Source organism: Odocoileus virginianus, chromosome 5 (genome assembly GCF_023699985.2).
Source record: "Odocoileus virginianus isolate 20LAN1187 ecotype Illinois chromosome 5, Ovbor_1.2, whole genome shotgun sequence".
NCBI classification, from domain to species: Eukaryota; Metazoa; Chordata; class Mammalia; order Artiodactyla; family Cervidae; genus Odocoileus; species Odocoileus virginianus.
In genome coordinates, this window is record NC_069678.1 from 75,336,241 (window position 1) to 75,356,888 (window position 20,648).

Genomic DNA, 20,648 nt, shown 5'->3' on the forward strand with positions numbered 1-20,648 from the left:
AACATATTCAACCAACATACAGCAAATAGAATGGCTTCCAGAGTCATAATGCATATTTTCAAAGCACCTGAGAGAGAGGATTTATCGCCTCTATTTTATGTATGATAAATCTGAGGTCCTTCACTTACCTGAGGTCATACCAGCTGGAGTTCAAGTTTATACCTTCTGTCTTCAAATCCTGTGTGTTTTCCACAGCATTCTGGAGAGATGGGATCATGCTTAAAATAAGAAAGAGCTTTGCAGTGATCTTGATTGGTCCATAGACTACTTTAGCCTATGGTTGGTCCAACTCACTTTTAGGATGATGGGGACCTCTGTCTGTTTAGACTGATCTCAGACTTCCCAAACTCTGGGGCTCTTCTATCTGGTGCTTTGGTCCTGGGTTTTCTACATGAGGAAGTCACTTCTCTGACCTCGTGAAGATCTCTGGCCTGGGCTTTGGGCAGGACTCCATGGCCTCACTTGTCACCTAGTCCTTTTCTTGTGTTTCTGGCCCTGAATCTTTGCCTAGAGGTCCAGCTTGTCTGTAGAGCCTATTTTCCTCTGCAAGTCCTTGACTTTGGGTTGTGAATTGGTGTGTTTTGGGCAGGAGCTGGCCGGTCAGGGATTACTGGACTCAATTCTATGTCTGCCTGCACTTCTGAACTAGGGCTGGGAATACAAATCATTATGCATGATTCCCATCTGCACACACCTCCTGTTTTGTGGGAAGGCAGGAAGTATAACAGTAGAAGGTATGAGGGTTGGGGGAAGAGAACAGTAGGGTAGTAACCTGAATAAATGATTGTCAAGAAGAGCTATATTTTTAAAAAGACCTGTAAGCCATTGGATTTTCAGATGGTCTGATCAGCTTCTCCTCTCAGTCAGGTGCCAGGAGTCTGAAAGAATACACTCTTATGGAGCTGCTTGTGGTAAGTTGTATAAAGGAAAGCCCCAATACTCGGGAACCCCTGGCTCACTGTGAGGGCTGGCCTGTCTACCCTGGGGGCTGGGGACCTGGGAGTGGTCAGAGATCTGTGGTTTGTAAGTGAGCTGGTTGTTGAGCATTTTTTACCTAGTATGAGCCAGGATAATGGGCCTGGGCTATTTAAGAAGGTTCAGTAAGGGAGGCTGGACTCTGGGGTCACATGTAACACTTTTGGGGGAAGAAATGGAGGTTTCTTTGCTGGGAGGAGTTGAGCTGATAGGCAGTATGTTGAATTACAGATGCATATGGAAGAGCCTTGTTTTGACTTCCTTCGAACCAAGCAGACCCTTGGGTAAGTCTGCTGGCAAGAGCACTGAGCTCAAGTAAGATCTGGGGCTTACTTTGCAGGATTAAGTCGATCAGCTGTACTGACTCAACAGTCTCTCAGTGCTCTTTGGTCCTCCCAGACCTTAAGAGTCATACCTACCGAGTCATACTCAGTAGGGTCATACTGTCAAAACTTTTGCAGTTTGCATCTTCGACTATGATCAGGCTGTCAGTTTGGTCAAGTTTCAAGATTAGCAGAAGAGGCTGGCCTGTGGTCCTCAGTGCGGGAGAGGGGTGGATACCCTAACCCAAGAGTGAACATCTATGGATCCTCTTCCAGGGCCTCTGGGGTCCAGTAAGGATGGGCAGAAACCCTTCCCACTGCTTTCTAGCACCTCCAAGGACAGGGTACAGATGAGCACCTGAGCTCATAGAACTTTTCACTCTGGCCATAGGTACCATGTCTACCCTACCTGTAGGAACACATCTGGGATTCTAGGCTTCTCTGTCACCGTGGGGACTCAGGCAACCAAATACAAGTGAGTAAACAAGTGAGTCAAAGGGCCCAGCTATCGTTTTCTTGGTGAAGAGAATAGGGGCTGCATCCTTGCCCTGACCATTTGCTTCCCATTTAGTCACAGCTGCAGTGGGTGGCTCATATATGGCCTGGTCCAGGACTTACCAGTGGGTTTGTAGGGTTTGACTCAAGTCCTATGGTGACTGTGCAGGGCTTGCCACTGCTTCCTCTTTTCAGGCATATCTGAGGACAAGAAAGGCAGATGCCTGACATAGCATTCAGGCTGGAAGCAAGGTACAAGGCCTTGTTGGTCCTCAGCTTTGAAATGGTCAGCATGGCTGTCTACTGCTTCCTATGAGGATACCAGGGAATTGGGCTAGAAGTGGAGTAGGGGTGGGGGTTCTTCAAATGTACGTTTCCCTCCCACAGCTTAGGGGAGAATATCACTTCAGCCTCTTTCCTGGAAATATGCCTTAGACCCAATTCTCTCCTTTGCCTTCTGCTCGAGACCTGGTCAGTGATGACTTAATGGAAGATGTTTTATTTTAGCTCTGAAGTTGTTGATAAGAAGATAGAAGAGTTTCTTTCAAGCTTTGAGGAGAAGATAGAGAACCTCACTGAGGATGCATTCAACACCCAGGTGATTGTGCTGGCTTGGTCTTTTTGTTTGTTGGCTCACCCAAGCCCTCATGACACCAGTCTTAACAGTACTGTGTGCTGGGTTCTTGAGCTTTGTTCAGTTCAGTTGCTCAGTTGTGTCCGACTCTTTGCGACCCCATGAATCGCAGCACGCCAGGCCTCCCTGTCCATCACCAACTCCCGGAGTCTACCCAAACCCATGTCCATTGAGTTGGTGATGCCATCCAGCCATCTCATCCTTTGTCATCTCCTTCTTCCCCTGCCCAGCATTAGGGTCTTTTCCAGTGAGCCAACTCTTCGCATGAGGTGGCTCAAGTATTGGAGTTTCAGCTTCATCATCAGTCCTTCCAATGAACACCCAGGACTGATCTCCTTTAGGATGGACTGGTTGGATTTTCTTAATCTGACCACGTCTTCCTAGTTCCATTCCTCGCCATCATGCTGGCAGGTCCATCACAAATTAGACTAGACAGGGTTGAGTGTGCTGAGAATATTTGTGATGCCATGCCTGAGAACATCTTTTTGACGGTAACAGGTCACAGCTCTGATCAAGCTGAAGGAGTGTGAGGACACTTACCTTGGGGAGGAGGTGGACAGGAACTGGAACGAAGTGGTGACCCGGCAGTATCTCTTTGACCGCCTTGCCCATGAGGTAGTAACATGGTTTTCAGAGTACGACAGCTGTGACAGGGATTGTTTATGTAACAGGAGACACAGTTCTAAGCAAGTTAGTATTGTGTGGAGGAGAGACTGGGGGCACTCATCTCAGGTTGGTTATTTACTTGCCCATTTCTTGATGTGATTAAATTACATCTTGTTTCCAGACTGGCTACTGTAGTGCCTCAGGTGGTCAAGTGAGCAGGATGCTGGATATTCTTACTCTTCTTCTTACTCTTGCTCCCCCAATTTCATCAGATCCACTTTTTAAAAAATTGAAGTACAGTTGATTTACAATTTTGTGTTAATTTCTGTTGCAAAGTGATTCAGTTATATTTTTTTCCTTTCATTTTTGTATTATATATTCAGATTCACTACAAGGTTTGGGAGAAAAACAGGTTCTGCTAAAGAAAATTGCGAACTTCTGGTGTTTATGAAGTTCCCTCTCCAGATTTAAGGATTCTGTGTGTAGGTCTTTGTGACAACTTCCAGCCCCAAGTAATAAATCCCATTTAAATGAGCTCTGAGTCCTACAGTCCAGTGCTCTGATACTATAACCCTATGTGGTGAATTACCAAAGGACATTAAAGCAGAGGGGTATTTAACACAGAGGCTTCATTCAGCCCAACTCCTGAGGTTCTGCAGTTTTCCTGTTAGAAGCCAGAGGGTAAATACTTACCATGACACTAAGGTGTGCTGGGTTTGACTCCTTGTACAGTACTTAGCTGTAGTTAGAGAATCTGCTATTCTCTCCTGCTTATTATCTGCCAGTCAGTCAGTGCTAAGAAATATGAAGGTAGTCAGGCGCATTTCTATCTTTATCTATCTGGAAGGCTGGGAGCCAGCTCAAACATGTTAAAATAGTGTGCTTACAATAAGCAGGACCAAGGAGGTCTGCCTAGGGTGTTATGTTTAATAACTATCTTTGCAGAAATATACTGCTAGTTTTTTATAGCTTTCTTTCCTATCTTCCCTTCTCCCATTAAGATTGAAGCACTGAAGTCATTCTCAAAATCAGACCTAGTCAACTGGTTCAAGGCCCACAGAGGACCAGGAAGTAAAATGCTCAGTGTTCACGTGAGTATTGTTACCTGAGCTGTAGCTCTCTTTCCAGGCCTGTCATTCTCACCCACTTGCTGAGTTTGGGTTGGTGTCCTAGATCCTACTAGGTCTTTGCCCAAACGTGGTCGGCATTCTCTCTCACCTTAGGTCTTTGGCCTTTTTCAGGTTGTTGGATTTGGGAAGTACGAGCTGGAAGAGGATGGTACCCCTTCTGGTGAGGATTCAAACTCTTCTTGTGACGTGATGCAGCTAACCTACCTGCCAACTTCTCCTCTGCTGGTAGACTGTACCGTCCCCATTATTGATATCAGGGGTTTCACATCAAGACTTAACCTTCTCCCCTACCATAAAATAGTCAAATAAACTGCAGTCTCATTGGCCTGAAGCACTGTGCATTTAAGTGTTTGAATTTTATGAAGTTACACTACTACTGCCTTAGGGCTTCCATTGAATTTTTGCACTGGCATCATAGAATTTGATTTACTACCCTCCCCCTTCCGTTGTGACTAACAGACCAAGGGTTACCATAGCAGCTGCAGAGATAAACGAGCAGGGCGGGCCAAATGTAACCAAAAAGCTTGCCGGAGCAGTCTTGAGATGCCCTGGCCTGTCCTGGTCTTCTCAGATTGAGAATTCAGTTCTGTGTGACTGCCTTGAGAGGCCCTATGTAACTAGTGTCTTCTTAGTACCTAAATGCCAGGTGCTAATACCTGTGTTGTTGTTTTTAATGTATTTAAAAATAAAGATTAATTCTGTATTGCCCTTCAGAATGAGCCATTTGCTGCTGTGACATTCCTTTTATTATATTTTATTTCAATGTGGGGTGGAGATCTAAAAATAAACATTCTTCCCAAATTCTCTAAGGCAATAAAATATTTTTGGATAAAAGGTTGGTAGCCCTATGTGTACTATTTGAGAGTTCAATTAAGACAAGAATAGCATGGTGGGGGCTACAGACAGAACAGAGGAGTATAAGGAAGGGACAGGATGGAGCGACCCCCTTCATTATTCAGAGTGTCCCTGTAAAAAGCTAGCCCCTGTATTCAAGGTTGCCAAGTAACTGGGTCCAAGTTTAATCATAAAAATAATAAGCACATTAAAAAAAAAAGGTTGGAAAAATTACTTTATGAAGCCTGAAGCATTGAGTATAATTAAACCATAGTCCAAAGTTAGATACAATAATAGTTCAATTCCAAAATAAAAGTTATAGGTGAGACCATGAAACTTCTAACACGTGATTTTAATACATTTCACTAAATTTTCTAAAACAACTCAGAGGAACTGCTATTTACAGTAAATGGAGTATTTATGAAAAATCTGGCATCAGCTATATTATATATATGTATATATGTATATATAGAACCCAAGATTATATGAACTAGGAAACAGGTTGTATTGTATATCTCAACAGCAGTACTAGAATGCAGAGTTTAAGACTGGGATTTATACCGTGGGATTTGGAAAAGGAGCAGACATTTTGTTTTCAAAACCTGAAGTTTTTCTCAAGACCAAAATCAACGTTGTAACTGCCACAGACAGGAAAAAGGGAAGCTTTGCTTGCTTTAATTGTTCATCTGCATCAGAAAGTCCAGTATCCCTGAGATAGGAACCACTGCAATAAGAAGGGAGTGAATAGGTTCTCCCAAAGGAAGATTGTTGCTTAATTATGCCTCCTGCCCTGGAACCAGGAGCAAACTTTGTGTTTCCCAACCTAATGCTTGGCAGCACCGAGACGCTTCAGTAATGGTTCATCATAAACCCAGCATTCTCCATCTTCATGAAACAACTGTTAGAGAAAGGGGGAAAATTCAGTTACACATTTGTTTTGTACTTCTATATCATACTTTTAATTATTTGATGTGCTCCCCCCCCCCCCCAACAGTGAAACAAATATTCATTTCATTTATCACCATGCTTATTTGGTACTTCAGTATTCACTGAAATGAATGAATGACAGCTCGGGGAACAGCAGCTAGCAGACCAAGGCAGGCTCCCCAAAACAAACTTACCCTTGTCTCCCACTGAATTTCCTTTTCCTTCCTTTCTCGGGCTTCTGCTCTTTGTCTTTCTTCAAGTCTATGCGTGGCTTCCGTTGCTGCATCAATGTCTCTGATTTTTAAGTTGAAAGTGACATCCTTCCAAAGGCTAAAGAAAAGAGGTGAAGGTGCTAAGTACTTGGTGGAGAGAGGAGTTAGCAATTTGAAAATGAAAGGCTAGAGCCATCTAGAACATAACGTAATTACAGTACAAGTCAAATGGCTTTAAATGTAGTTCACAGACTAAATCTCCTTAGGCTGACACAGGGCACAGGAGTAAAAAACAGAAACAGACTCGGAAGATCCCACTGCTGGTTGTCAAAGAAGGAAATAGAGCATGTGCAGAAAGCTGTATATATGGTTGGGACGAGAGGAGAAAGATCAACTGAGACTACTTTTCGCTGTACCTCTAAATTAGTGATGCGACCTTGGGGCTGTCAGTTCACCTCTCTAGGGCGTCAGTGTCCCCTTATATTAAATAACCTCAGGGAACAGCAGTTTATATTAAATAAACTAAACGGGAGATGAGAGGAGCTGAGACGTTCCATTTCATAAAGACTCCCCTGGAATGAATTAATCTGGGAGAAGCAGTTTGAATATAGAGTAAGGGTCAAGAGAAGCATTGCAGAGGCTTAAAGCTGGGGGTGGGGGGAGGAGATCTGGCTTCTTAAGGCCTGGAAGATGGTAATTTGGACCAGGCTTTTCTAAATGAGGATGCATAAGGATTAGAAAAGTAGCCATCCTAAGATCCCCTCGTGTGAGCAGCAGAGCGTAAAAGTCTATAGATTTCCACTTATAACTATGAACAAGCATCCAGGCAAATAAGACTGTTTATTCTTTCAAGTTTTTAAGTTTTTTAAGACCTAAAGATGTTTTGAGATGTATCTATATCCGTATATACAGACAGTCTACAAAGATGGTGATAAGCCAACATCCACTTGATACTTATCATATGTCAAGCATCATACATGGGCTCCATCTACATCTCATTTAGTTCTTGTAGCAGTGCTGAGGTGGTTTCCATTTCAGGAAAGGATGCAAAGACAGGTTAGCTTACAGTCAACGTTACAGTGCAAGAGAAGAGGGGAGCACCGTATGAACCCAGGCATTCAGACTCCACCTGTGCTGTTACACCCTGCTATGCAGTCTGCAACCTGGCCCTGCACCTTGCCTGGCCAATAGCAAGAGCATTGCTGCTATAGTTATGTTGTCTCCTTACCAGCGGGATTCGTACTCATTCTGATCTTCCAGCTTCCTTACTTTCTTTTTAATTATAGGCAACTTCTTGGTATCTATAAAAACTACATTTTCCTAAAAAAACAGAAAAGGTAGGTAGATGTTTTATTGTTCACATTGTTCTAAGAGAAAAAGCCAACTTTTCTCATTAACAGATTTAATAATGAAACCTCACAATATGTTAGTGATGTAGACAATGAGTTCCATATGCAACCTAAAGCCTAAATCGTTTAAGTCTTGGTAAAGGCTCTTGGTAAAAATAGGTATTTTCAATGTAGCTATGTGTTGGGATGTAACATGATTGGGATGTAATATCTTGGACTAGCTAAACAACTAATCCTAATGTTAAGTACTCTGACCACTTTTTCCCATATATTATTCCTGAGTATTTTAAGGGGACAGGAAAGTAAAAATCATTCTGTACTGCTGGGGAAAGGTGGAAGAAGGAAAAGGCTTGGCTTTAAGAGATGGCATTAGAGCTCATCTTGGTGGTTAAAATTTCCAGATGAAGGAAGCCAGAGTAAGGGACAGGCTACGATTCAATGAAGCCTAAAAACAAGTGGCAAAACACATGTTCTTACCCCTGTTGAGTATTTTGCATACATTACACCATTCCACTCCCCTTCAATGGAGCAGAAAGACTTCTTGTCATTTGGAGAACTACATTAAAAACAAAAAACAAACATTAAAATACATTTGTATCAGTCTCAAATTGAAATTTCTCTACCAAAGAATCTTGTCAGTTGTGGCCTACCTACCCAGAGCAGAACACAGAAGAGCAACTGTAAAGGTAGATTAATAAAACTGGTTTATTTGGGAAGGCAGATTAATTAAACTGGTTTTCTCAGAGCCAACTACAAGAATTAATGCCCTAAAGATGCTGCTAATGGACTCAAGATCCCAGAAACTGTGGGTATGAGAGTTGTTAGGTGCTGGGACCACAGCAGACTACAAACTCGAGCTCTTCGCAGTCTAGTGGGGAGACACTGCCACTGAAATTCTGGGTGCCAAGTGCTATTACGTCCAGGTGACCCCACACAGGAGATCAAGGGCAACACTGCTACGAAGAGGGTCAGCGAAGGCGTTGCTTAAGGATACAATGATGGAGACCAGACTTTCATCTTCAGGCTGGGCCATAATATTAAGATGTTATCTAAGGAGCCCACCAAGCACTCTTTCAGAAGGCAGTTTATTATAAATTACTGTGACTGGCCAAAAAATCTGCTAGCAATTCCTCTTGGTGCTGGTTGCTGTAAGGAACTCTGAGAAGCAGGCCCACCCATGTTTTTGTTCTGGACATCCTTTTTCTCCCGCCTGCCTGTCTTGAGGGGGGCACTTACATTATAGCAGTGAATTGTGCTGCTCCCTAAGCTCTGTCCCTATTTCCTGACTGCAGTAATATTTTGGATTTTACAGTGTTCCTTAGTAAACTTCATCTTTTGTTCATGGTCCCTTCCTCCTTCCTTCCTTCCAAGAATTTTCTGGATGTTGACTCCATCATCAAAATTAAATTATCTCCCTAAAAAACTGGTTAACCAATCCTGTGTCGGCCATCTGCAACACTGCTCCCAGTGAGGCCTCTGAGGACAGAGAAATCCCTGCAGGGTCTCCTTGTCTAGGCAGGCTCTGAACCCAGCTGACTGCTGACTTGGGACAGCACAGCCATCTTCATCTAATCCTGGAGCGTCAAACAGAACCAAAGATACAATGGTTACTGTTTTTCCCCAGCAAAGGCACACAAAAAAACAAGGACTACAAGGGCTTTGAGACACTACCTACCCACAGGGTCTCCTGTATGGACAAGCTCATGGTCCAATCCAGCAATAATGAGTTAGGCATACATAATCTGGGTTAGCTAGGAGATCCAGGAAGACTCCTTAAGTTTCCTATTTGCAAGTCAGGTTCCTAGGAAAGAAATCCCACCAGTGACCTCAGACTGTTCTTAGGTCTCCCTTCTGAGATGGGATTTTAGGAAGAGACACAGCATGTAAAATAAGTTTACAAAGACAGGACCATTAAAATGATCAATTTTTGATGGAAATTATAGTTCAAGACAAAAGGAAAACTATTTCAGAGATGCAGAAGGAGCATCGAAGCAGAAAAACAAAATACCTACAAAATCTCAGCAGTAATTCTGTGCTTCTTGCCCCCATAGAAAGGTTTAGTGTGGAAGACGATATTTGCACTATAGCCAGTTTTGGAACAATTAATATTGCATTCTCCGCCTAGTTCCACCCAGGGCACTGTGAGGATAGACCTGCAAAATCAAAAGTTACAGTAAGGCTGACAGTTCAGAGGAAAGAAAGGAGGGGCACAACTTAAAGAACAGCAGGGTCTACTGCTTGCGCATCAGAGAAACGGACCAGCTCTACTTGCCTGCCATAACCATTGGGGAACGTGAGAATGTAATGTTCATCATGCTCGAGACACGAGACACAGCCTGTGGAGAGAAGGGATGGAATCTCCATTCAGTTTAGGGATAATCACTCTTGCATCTCAACTTGGCGCTCACCCCCAACACAGTTGCGTCCCTGCACAAAATGACATCCCACCTGACTTTCTGGGGTCATTTCCTCTCACTAGACAGATGTCCGGCACACATAAGAATGACACAGAGTTCTCCCATTAACACTATGTAGTCCACCCAAAGCCCGCAGACTTACCCTGCCCTATGTTGTGTACCCCAATTGACATGCCAAGGAATTTTGATTTGGTCCAGATATGAGCATTGAATTGTATCTTCTTATTAAAACACTCAGCATAAAAGGCTGAAACTGGAGAAATTGTTTCAGTTAGTGCACTATATAGCCTCATTTTATTTATATACATACACACCATAAACATACATGCCCCCCCACAAACATACATGCCCCCCCACCCCCAGCTCCCTTAACTCAGAGAAACTGGCTGCATGGGGAAAATCCTTTACCTTTCAAAGAACAGCCTTGAATATGGTCAGGAATTACCCACCTGCCCTTTACACCGTTTCCCCCAGTGCAAGCCACTGTTCAGGACCACATGGGGAAGAACTTCCTGAACCAGGAGGCCAATCCCAGGGCTTAAAAACAAAGGGTCTGTCTGTTCTGATCAGCAAGCATGCTGCTGCCCCAGTCCAGACCTGGACCCATACAGCATAATCAGTCTTAACATGGCATCCAGCAAGTAACATAGGAAGACATGCATTCTTTCACTGTGCTAGGAACAAACCATACTGAAACTACATCTGTTTTATATGAATTGTCTTCAGAGTTGTTGAGATCGCTACAGCACAGCTCATGATGTGAAAGATGACTTTAGAAGCATTAAAAGTTGGCTTCCCAATCCCTTCTTTTTATATTAATTAATCAATGAAGCTAAGAGAGTCTTTGGAACTCATAACAGATATGACAAACCAATCTTCACAGGACTGGGAAGACACAGCTAGCCATTAAACATGAGGACAGTGCAGAGACCTCAGTTACAGAGCTTTCTATGACCCTCTTTAGACAACAGTTTGAAAGTGGATGTAGCTGAAGAGCTCTGTCACTTACTGGGTGGATGATGAGAAACCTGCTCAGCCACAAACGTTACACTATTCTTGGAAACCCAGGGAACTGGTCCTTCTGAAACTAGCTCCTGCAAGCAAACAGAACATCATTTTCTTTTGATGTGGAAACAAACAACATGCAGAGAATCTAATAACTGGAGTCTCTGTCTCATAAGGTGGTTAAATGCTCTCTCCTCTACACTCACAAAGCATCTCATATACAGTTTTCCTGCAGCACTTAATTACACTATTGGAATGACTGCTCTCTGTAAGTCTCTCTAAGACATGCAGGAAGGCAAGGATCATGCGTCAAACTTAGGGCCAAGCCTGGCACAGAACAGGTACTTATCAAGGTCTGCAAAATGACCAAGAACAGACACACACTGCTTGTGTCCTCAGTGTGTGTGTGCTCAGCTGCTCAGTCATGTGTGACTTTTGGCAGCCCCATGGATTGTAGCTTGTCAGGCTCCTCTGTCCATGGGATTTCCCAGCGAAGAATACTGGAGTGGGGTGCCACTTCCTTCTCCAGAGGCCACCTGGGAAGCAGGATTACATGTAATGCATCATTCGGAAAGGGAAAAATATGGAGAGTTACATTTACTGAGAGATTGTTATGTGCCAACCACTGTGGGCTATGGGCTTATTTTTTCATCTCTTGAACTCCAGATTCTTTCTAACTCCCTATCTGACAGTCCACTTACATGTCTAAGAGACTTGCCATACGTTATATTTCAAATTGGGAGTTCTAGACTTCTCCCTCTCCAAATCCAATCCTTCCCTTTGTAGTAAATAGCACCAGCCCACATGCAAGGATTCATCTCTAACTTACCTCCCACAATCTAAAAGCTCTGGCTCCAAAATATAACTTGAATCAACTATTCTCCTGGAATAATGCCAAAGTGTCAATGGTTTCCTTGCTTCTATTTTTGCCTCTTTTCAACTCCTCTGCCACAAAATAATCATAATAACCTCTTCATTACAAAAATGAGTTCTTGATAAGTCATAAAATTATCCTTATGGTCCATGAGGACTTGCATGATCTTATTTCTCAATTTCTATCCTCATCTCACACCACTCTTTTCCTTTGCTCACTATATTCAAAACATGCTGATCCAACAACATTGTTCTTTTATGGGTGGTAAACATCTTTTAATCAGTGCCTTTACCACTATCATCTGCCGCCAAATAAAATGAAATCTTGAATCAGTACATTAAGAACTAAGTACTAAGATACATGTATATTATCAAGTGTGAAACAGATTGCCAGTCCAGGTTTGATGCATAAGACAAGTGCTCAGGGCAGGTGCACTGGGATGACCCAGAGGGATGGGATGGGGAGGGAGGTGGGAGGGAGGATCAGGATGGGGAACACATGTAAATCCATGGCTGATTCATGTCAATGTATGGCAAACACCACTACAATATTGTAAAGTAATTAGCCTCCAACTAATAAAAATAAATGAAAAAAAAAAAGTAGGCTTCTCAAAATAAAGAACTAAGACAATTAAAAACATTAGTGGAGAACTCACCGCATTCTCTTCAGTATCATTTGGTAGTGTCCAGTGACACTGAAAGATTTCACCCAAAATGGGGTTGTATGGCTTTTTGGCAACCGATCCTTTCCTTCCTGCGTGAAAGGCTGAGAGATACCACTTCACAACCTGAACCATTCGGTCTCTGGCATCCTTCTGGTCACTAATACTGCAAGGAAGAAAGACAAAATTTAACATCCTGCGTTTTGACAGTACCCCTCAGCATGGTCCACCCCCAAAGCCAGGCTGAGAGGACCTAGGACCAGTAACCACCTCAGCTCCTTTTTAAAACTGAAGCATAATACACATAATCAAACATACCAGTCTCAATTGTTTGGTTTCATGAATCTGAAAAATGCATATATCCATTTAATTAATCTTGGGTGTAAGGGAAATGTTCTATGTCTTGATTGTACTTAATAATGACATACAATCAAGATACAGAATATTTCCATTACCCCCAGGTTTCCCCATCCTCCTTTCCAAGCAATCCTCACCCCTTAACCCTGAGGCAAACACTGTTTCTGGTTTCCAGTACCATTAGTTTTGCTTTTTCCATAACTTCATACTTGTTAGTGCACTGTTTAATTGCAAAACAGTTGGAGATTTTCTGGATGTATCTATGTTACTGATTTCTAATTTAATTCTTCAAAGATCAGTGGATATATTCCATATGGTTCCAATTATTTTAAATTTATTAAGTCTTCCTATTATATAGTACATCTTGATGAATGTTCCACGTGCACTTAGAAAGACTATGTTATAGTGTTTGGTAATGTTTTAGAAAGGTTAACTAGATCTTCCATAGTCCCACTGATTCTCAGAGGGGTGGGGAGAGGTGCCTGCTGTTCAATCAATTCCTGAGGGAGGAATTTCCAACTGTGATTGTGTATTTGTCTATTTCTTCCTTTACTCAATTTTTGCTGCATATAGTTTGAAGCTGTTTTACATATTTACACTGATAAATTGACTCTTATGAAATAGCCCTACTTGTCTCTGGTAATATTTCTTACCTTAAAAAGTATTTTTTGTCTGATACTAATACAACAACACCGGCTTTGCTATGCTTAGTGTTTTACATGGTATCTCTCTGTCCATCCTTTTACTTTTACCAGCTAAGCCACAAGGGAAGACCTATCCTTTTACTTTTAACCAATCAAACAGAGTACACATCAATCTTTTTTTTTTTTTAATCCAGGCTTAAAAATCACTGTTCTCTTAAATGGAGTATATATGATATTCACATTTAACGTACTATGAATATAGCTGGGTTTAACTCTATCATCATGGCATTTGTTTTCTATTTGGCCCCTTTATTCTTTGTTCTATTGTATTTCCTTTCCTCCTTTTTGGGAGAGTTAGAATTTTTAGAATTACACTTAATCGTATCTATTGGTGTTTTAGCTGTATTTCTATAGTTTTTAAATGGTTCCTTCTAGGGATCTAAATTCTCATACATAAAAATTATCCTTAAACCTCAAATCTATATAAAATGAATAACTGGTACTTTCTATTATCAATAAATGCTTACATTTTATTTGTTCAACTTTGTATGAATTTAAACAATGCCATATTTAATTTCTGCCCTTTGGGAAATGGTTAAATGAATCTCTTAAAATCCTCATTAAGAAGTTACATATCAGTGTCATCCAATGTGCCCACCCACTGTGAAACTTCAGTGATTTGTATCTGGCTTTAGTAAATCACAGTCCAAGGCCAAGGAATGCAATCAGAGAAGACAGATTAGAACATCCTGTTACAAAGAAAATGCTCCTGCTACCAGTGAAAAGCAATGTGAACTCACTCACCTCCTCATAAATCAAACCCACCTTTAGATTACTCCTGTCCTTTATACATATATCTAATACTGTAATTTTTGTATTTAAAATTTATGAATCAGTCTGTAATCTGGACACTGGACTATAAACTCCTCAAATGCAGACACTGCAACTCTTTCCCTTTCCAGCTCATAATAAAGTGCTGACAAAAAACTAGTGCTTTAGAGAAGTTTGTTAAACTCAAATAACTCAACTTCATCAGGATGTAGTATCAATAATTTGATAGTGATTACCAACTCCTAGATCAAAAAAAGCTCTGTAAATACTGGCTGCCTTACTAGTAGGTGCTCAAGATTTTTTAAGGTGTTCAACTTGGTTGACTAACAGTATCAGCACCAGATAACCTAAGCAAAGAGGCATCTAATACAAACAAAAGATTCAATGCCTTTTTCCCTCAGAAACATCTTGAAAGGCAAAGGAATCTATCCTGCAAAGGCAGAAAGGTAATGAGTAACATCTTTAAAAAAGTGGAAGCTACTATATCAAGTCAAATACCTCACAAACAGGTCCGGATGAGCAAAAAAGTCTGCATACATTTCTAAAAGAGATCTTCTTTCAAGAATAAATGTTGGAAGAACTACCTGAAAAACAAACATATTTGACCCTTGAGAATCAAATTCCACTACAGATATATAAGACTGCTGAGCTGCATTTAAAAAGAAAAACACGTAAATGAGAACAAAAAAAAAAACCTGATTTCAATCACAGTAACATCCACCAAGTACTGCCCAGGCATGCTTTTGATACCTACTTCTCAAACTGTTCTGATTCAGAAATGCCCATTAACCTGCCTAAAAGATGAAAGACAGAGATTCTGAATGTTCAAATGTCACTTTCTCTGAGCAACCTCTCTTTGGCTCCCTGAATCAATCATCAAAATTTTAGCAATAACAACTATGCAGTAGCAACCCTTTGATATCTTTGACCTTCTGGAGCATCACATACACACATTATCTTATTAAATCATACAACCATCTTGTTAAGAAGAAATTATCATCCTTATTTTACAGTGGAGAAAGTTCAGTTAAGTTCTGTCGCTCAGTCGTGTCCAATTCTTTGCGACCCCATGAACTGCAGCACACCAGGCCTCTCTGTCCATCACCAACTCCTGGAGTTTACCCAAACTCATGTCCATTGAGTCAGTGATGCCATCTAACCATCTCATCCTCTGTCGTCCCCTTCTCCTGCCTTCAATCTTTCCCAGCATCAGGGTCTTTTCAAATGAGTCAGCTCTTTGCATCAGGTGGCCAAAGTAATGGAGTTTCAGCTTCAACATCAGTCCTTCCAATGAGCACCCAGGACTGATCTCCTTTAGGATGGACTGGCTGAATCTCCTTGCAGTCCAAGGGACTCTCAAGAGTCTTCTCCAACACCACAGTTCAAAAGCATCCATTTTTTGGCGTTCAGCTTTCTTTAGAGTCCGACTCTCATCCATACATGACCACTGGAAAAACCAGAGCCTTGACTAGATGGACCTTTGTTAACAAAGTAAAGTCTCTGCTTTTTAATATGCTGCCTAGGTTGGTCGTAACTTTCCTTCCAAGAAGTAAGCGTTTTTTAATTTCATGGCTGCAATCACCATCTGCAGTGATTTTGGAGCCCCCCAAAATAAATTCTGACACTGTTTCCCCATCTATTTGTCATGAAGTGATGGGATCAGATGCCATGATCTTAGTTTTCCTAATGTTGAGCTTTAAGCCAACTTTTTCACTCTCCTCTTTCACTTTCATCAAGAGGCTCTTTAGTTCTTCTTCACTTTTTGCCATAAGGGTGGTGTCATCTGCATATCTGAGGTTATTGATATTTCTCCCAGCAGTCTTGATTCCAGCTTGTGCTTCTTCCAGCTCAGCGTTTCTTATGATATACTCTGCATATAAGTTAAATAAGCAGGGTGCCAATATACAGCCTTGACGTACTCCTTTTCCTATTTGGAACCAGTGGAGAAAAATGAAGCTCAAATGGGTGAGAAATTTTCTCACTGCCCTGTTGTTAAGTGGAATCCAAAATGGGCTCTGTTTAACTTTGGGGGTATGGGGTCTATACACATTCCTCTCTACTGTTGCGTCTCTATCATCGTAAGTGCCTAAGGAAATTTATCTACTGGATCTGTGTTCTCAAGTAAACAATGAGCTCCTAGAATGCAAGAACCATACTTATTTGTACTTGCATTTCAGCTACTATTACAAACTAAGAAATTTTTAGTAAGTAACTGAAGGAATAAACAAAATGAAGAAGAGAATAAAGATGGGATTCCACCAACTCTTTCTTCAGGAGGCCGGGCCCATGAAGAAAAATGCTGAGGGCCTGGGAAAGTGGCAGAGGAGAAAGTAAAGAAAAGAAGTTGGAGGACTTCCTGGGTGGTACAGTGGTTTAAGAATCCATTTGCCAACGCAGAAGACAAGGGTTCCGTCCCTGGACCAAAAAGATAAAATTCCACAATGCTGCGGGGCAACTGAGCCTATGTGCCCCAACTATTGAAGCCAGCGTGCCCAAGGGCTTGTGTTCCTCAACAAGAGAAGCTGCTGCAATGAGAAACCCGTGCACCGCAACTGAAGCGTAGGCCCCACTCACTGCAACTAGAGACGAGTCCATGCACAGCAACAAAGATCCAGTGCAGCCAAAAATAAATATAATATAGAAACTTAAAAATTAAGAGAAGAAACTGTAATATGGGGAAAAAGAATAAGATTAAGATTAATCAATTAAGAAAAGAATTTTATTACAAATAGAGGAAGAGTTTTTGAAGTCTGTATCAGGTCAGACATTACTCATTTTGGCAGTTGAGCATCACAGTAACCAAAGATGCCTTTAAATGTGGTCATTACTGCAATATTCAAGAACCTGTGGTAAATGCGATGGAAGCAGCAAAGGTTAACTGAGAGAATAATACCAGTATTTAACTTTTAGGTAGAATGTGATAAATATTGGGCTTCCCTGGTAGCTCAAATGGTAAAGACTCTGCCTGCAATGTGGGAGGCCTGGGTTTGATCCCTGAGCTGGGAATATCCCCTGGAGAATGGCTATCCACTCCAGTATTCTTGCCTGGAGAATTCCATGAAGAGAGGAGCATCCAGGAGATGTTCAATGTACTCTGGAAATTCAGGAGAGGCAAAACATCATGCTCTGTTTGGGAAACCACAATGAGGGCAAAGCTGAGAAACAACATATTGAGGTGGCGCTAGAGAAAAGCCTCAGAGAGTAGGCTGTAATAGAGAGGAGACATGGAGACATGGAGATAATGGAGGGGGGACACGGGAGGGAGGGCGGCAGAAAGCGAGCGTGACAGGGACTGCCCAGTGGACCAGTACCGCTGCTGCTGCATACAGAGAGGAATGACAGAACAGCACAGCCTGGAAAGAACCCCTACAGCTCTAACATGTGGAATGTTTACTATCAGACTCCTGAGTTTAAATGTTCCTCAGAACACCTATATTATATTCATAGTATAAATATGCTTAAATTGGCGAGTAAGCTTGGTGTAATTTTCTACCACTCTGGGAGAATACAGAGATTATACATTACTAAGTAAGACTGAAAAAGAACAAGACAGGGCTAAATATCTCAATATATAAAAAGGTCTTGCAAATCAACAAGAAAAAGATTACTACTGCCAGCAGAAAAATGAACAAAAGAACAGAACATGCAATTTGAAAAAGAAGACATGGCCAAAGACCATAAGTTTGATTTGATGTGTAATCAAAAAAAAAAAATTTTTCCCTCCCTACTTAAAATTTGTCTTAAGAACTCTCATTGAACAGATCTTCTTCATTGTTTTTAGCACTATCTGGATACATGCCATTATGTTAAGTTGCTGAAACACTGATATAAGTGAGCTGGACTAGGCTGTCTTTAACCTGAGTTCAAATACTTATTTTGGTGTGAGGAGGCCACAGAAAATTTATTCAACATCTGAAAGTTTCTGTAAAAGGAGGATAATTATATGCCTTGCTTAAGTCTTAGGACTGTTCTGAAGACCAAGTGAGGTAAACAGGATGTGACTTTATAGTAATGTTTCCAAACACTTATGACATATTTGCAAAATAACTCTTTTTAGAAAATATTTGAGGTGAGAAGATATTATTATAAGTAGGAAAATGAGATACAAATTTAAGGCATTATTGTAATAATACTTTGAAATGCACGAGGGGATCAAGATTTCAGAATCTGCTGACAACCACTACCGTGTACGCCAATAAAGATTTCTAAAATATCTAATAAGTTAGCAAGAATTAACAAACTTTTAGTGGCTACAAAACCCAAACATGGAGCATATGGCAGAGGAAACTATGTCAGGTAAGAATTACACAATTGATCGTAGCACATCCTTCTGGTTGCCTATACATATCCCTACCGAAAGAACTTTGATTCAGTTCAGGTATGGGTTATAGGTTGCTATGAGTCACAGGGCCCTCCCACACCCCAAGGGGTGAATGTAGATTAACCTAAACCAATCTATTAACCTCTTTTGCCAGTGACTGGCTTATGCATGCACACTGGCTGAGCGCGGGCCAATGCGATTCAACTGGAAGTCTGACGGGCCACTGCGGAAAAGGATGTTCTCCCTATACCAACACTAAAATTCACGAAGAGAATTATTTTTCCTGCCTCTTGACATACCTGCATAAGGATGTAATTAACTGGAAGTGTGGCAGTCATTTTTCAATGATGGGAAGACGGGTCTGAGTGTGAATGTCAGCATGCATTCAGGACCTAGATTGTTTCTCAGGACCTAGAATGTCAGGACCTAGATTGTTTCTCACATGGTTGGCCCACTATGAATTCATCAATCCTGGAACTACTCTGTTTCTGGACTTCTCATTTCCTGAGAACGGTAAACCTAGTATTGTTCAAGATACTACTAGGTGGCTCTTCCATTATTGGAGACCAAACCCAACCAAGGTAGAAGGTGTAGAAAAGAAATATAAACATCAATATCTAAAATGAAGCTGTATTTCTCAAATTTGAAGTGACAGTTCTGCTCCAGCAATTATACAATCAATCTAATGATCAATGAAAAAATTCTGGAGGCAAGCTCCTGCAAATATTCTCTTACCTAGAACTTCCCCAGCAAGTATGTTTGTTGCACAAATTAATGCTAGCCTTGTGCTTCTGTTCTTAGGTTTGGGGTAGAAATTTTTATTATACACCACTTACTAGAAAGTAATATGGTTTAGTTTATAGATTTTGAAATCTACGACCAGATTAGAATCTTAGTTCTGCCACTTAATAGGAAGGACTTAGCCAAAGGACTTACTTAGTCTCTGTGAGCTTTAATTTCCTCATCTATAAAGTGGAGTTAACACCCACCACCAACTCTGCAGTGCTATGTTGAGAATTAGGTCAAAGGAGAAGCCTTTTAGCAGAGTGGCAGGGACCTATAAACCAGTCTCCTGTATCAATTAGGCATTCTGTTTAGAGCGCCAAGTTTAAATTCAAATTCAAATCCAGAACCATAATAAGTATATGGCTCAATGTATATCATACAATTTCCCACTCATTACCTGTTCCAATATCCATTTTGCATATGCAAAGCCCAAAGGTCATAGAGGAAGGAACTTGCTCGAGGTCACAGAGTTTGGTAATAGCAGAAGTAGGATGTAAGCACAGATCCTTTAACCCCAAGATCAGAACTCTGCTCATTCTGATTCTATGCATACTACACTGCTTTGCATTTTGTCCAAACTACTAACCAAGCCCAATACTACTCCATGCTTTCTCCCAATAAAATCCAAATCATAAACTATATATACTATCCCTATGAAATTACCCCAGTTTTATTTATGTCATCCATTTATAAAATTCTCAGTTTACTCAGGTACATATATAAAAAGACAAAGGTATAAACAAATTATGTCATTATACTACGTGTGCAGATACACTCACCATACAATCACTGCGAATCTACATATATACATTAAGATTAACAGCAAAACCAAATTTGATTCTTACCTTCGTAAGATCCATTCCAAGTCTAACCTGTGACAACAGATGCATGATAACACTCTTGTGCTCTTCCACCGACCCTGCCTCCCCTTCGTCATCTCTGTCATCATGTGAATCGAAAAGGTCTAAAATAAAACAAATCTTCTTAGACTGGTGTTACACTGGGCCAATCTGTGCTGGTACCAGTATTATAAATAATTTTTTTCAAACAAATATTTTTAAGGAAAAAAAGTTAAAACTCTCAAAGGCTGCTTACCAGCATCGCTTGTTCCATTGGACATGGAAGAATTAAGTGATTCCGTGGTATCTGGGCGCTTTAGACTATTTCCCGAGCTGCTGTGTGTCAAGACTGAGGCAGATCCAGAGGAACTAAAAAAAAAAAAAATCAATCACCTTCTTAAGCTTTTTAAGGAAGCAACTTAAAATCA

General features: G+C 41.1%; 2 protein-coding genes across 13 annotated transcripts in view; one reads left to right on the forward strand and one right to left on the reverse strand.

The window, feature by feature from the left end:
* Positions 1-4,879, forward strand: part of NRDC (nardilysin convertase) — a 110,377-nt gene extending 105,498 nt beyond the window's left edge. Inside the window, 7 exon segments of the mRNA XM_020869310.2 lie at positions 864-911; positions 1,207-1,259; positions 1,690-1,773; positions 2,301-2,391; positions 2,926-3,042; positions 4,035-4,124; positions 4,275-4,879. Coding sequence (XP_020724969.2) covers positions 864-911; positions 1,207-1,259; positions 1,690-1,773; positions 2,301-2,391; positions 2,926-3,042; positions 4,035-4,124; positions 4,275-4,472 — 681 coding nt within the window. The 3' untranslated portion in view covers positions 4,473-4,879.
* Positions 4,880-5,214: 335 nt separating this feature from the next.
* The window catches only part of OSBPL9 (oxysterol binding protein like 9), a 175,305-nt gene continuing 159,871 nt past the window's right edge, over positions 5,215-20,648 (reverse strand). For 10 of the 12 annotated variants that reach the window (XM_070468164.1, XM_070468163.1, XM_070468172.1 and 7 more), the window contains 12 exons: positions 20,477-20,589; positions 20,227-20,345; positions 14,773-14,858; positions 12,437-12,608; positions 10,912-10,996; positions 10,045-10,155; positions 9,758-9,821; positions 9,498-9,638; positions 7,963-8,041; positions 7,365-7,456; positions 6,119-6,254; positions 5,215-5,895 (listed from right to left, as the gene is read on the reverse strand). In XM_070468164.1, coding sequence (XP_070324265.1) covers positions 5,821-5,895; positions 6,119-6,254; positions 7,365-7,456; positions 7,963-8,041; positions 9,498-9,638; positions 9,758-9,821; positions 10,045-10,155; positions 10,912-10,996; positions 12,437-12,608; positions 14,773-14,858; positions 20,227-20,345; positions 20,477-20,589 — 1,273 coding nt within the window. In that variant the 3' untranslated portion in view covers positions 5,215-5,820. Of the gene's footprint in view, positions 5,896-6,118; positions 6,255-7,364; positions 7,457-7,962; positions 8,042-8,858; positions 9,287-9,497; positions 9,639-9,757; positions 9,822-10,044; positions 10,156-10,911; positions 10,997-12,436; positions 12,609-14,772; positions 14,859-20,226; positions 20,346-20,476; positions 20,590-20,648 lie in introns of those variants that run through there. The other 2 variants (XR_011487874.1, XM_070468167.1) reach the window with 2 other exon arrangements.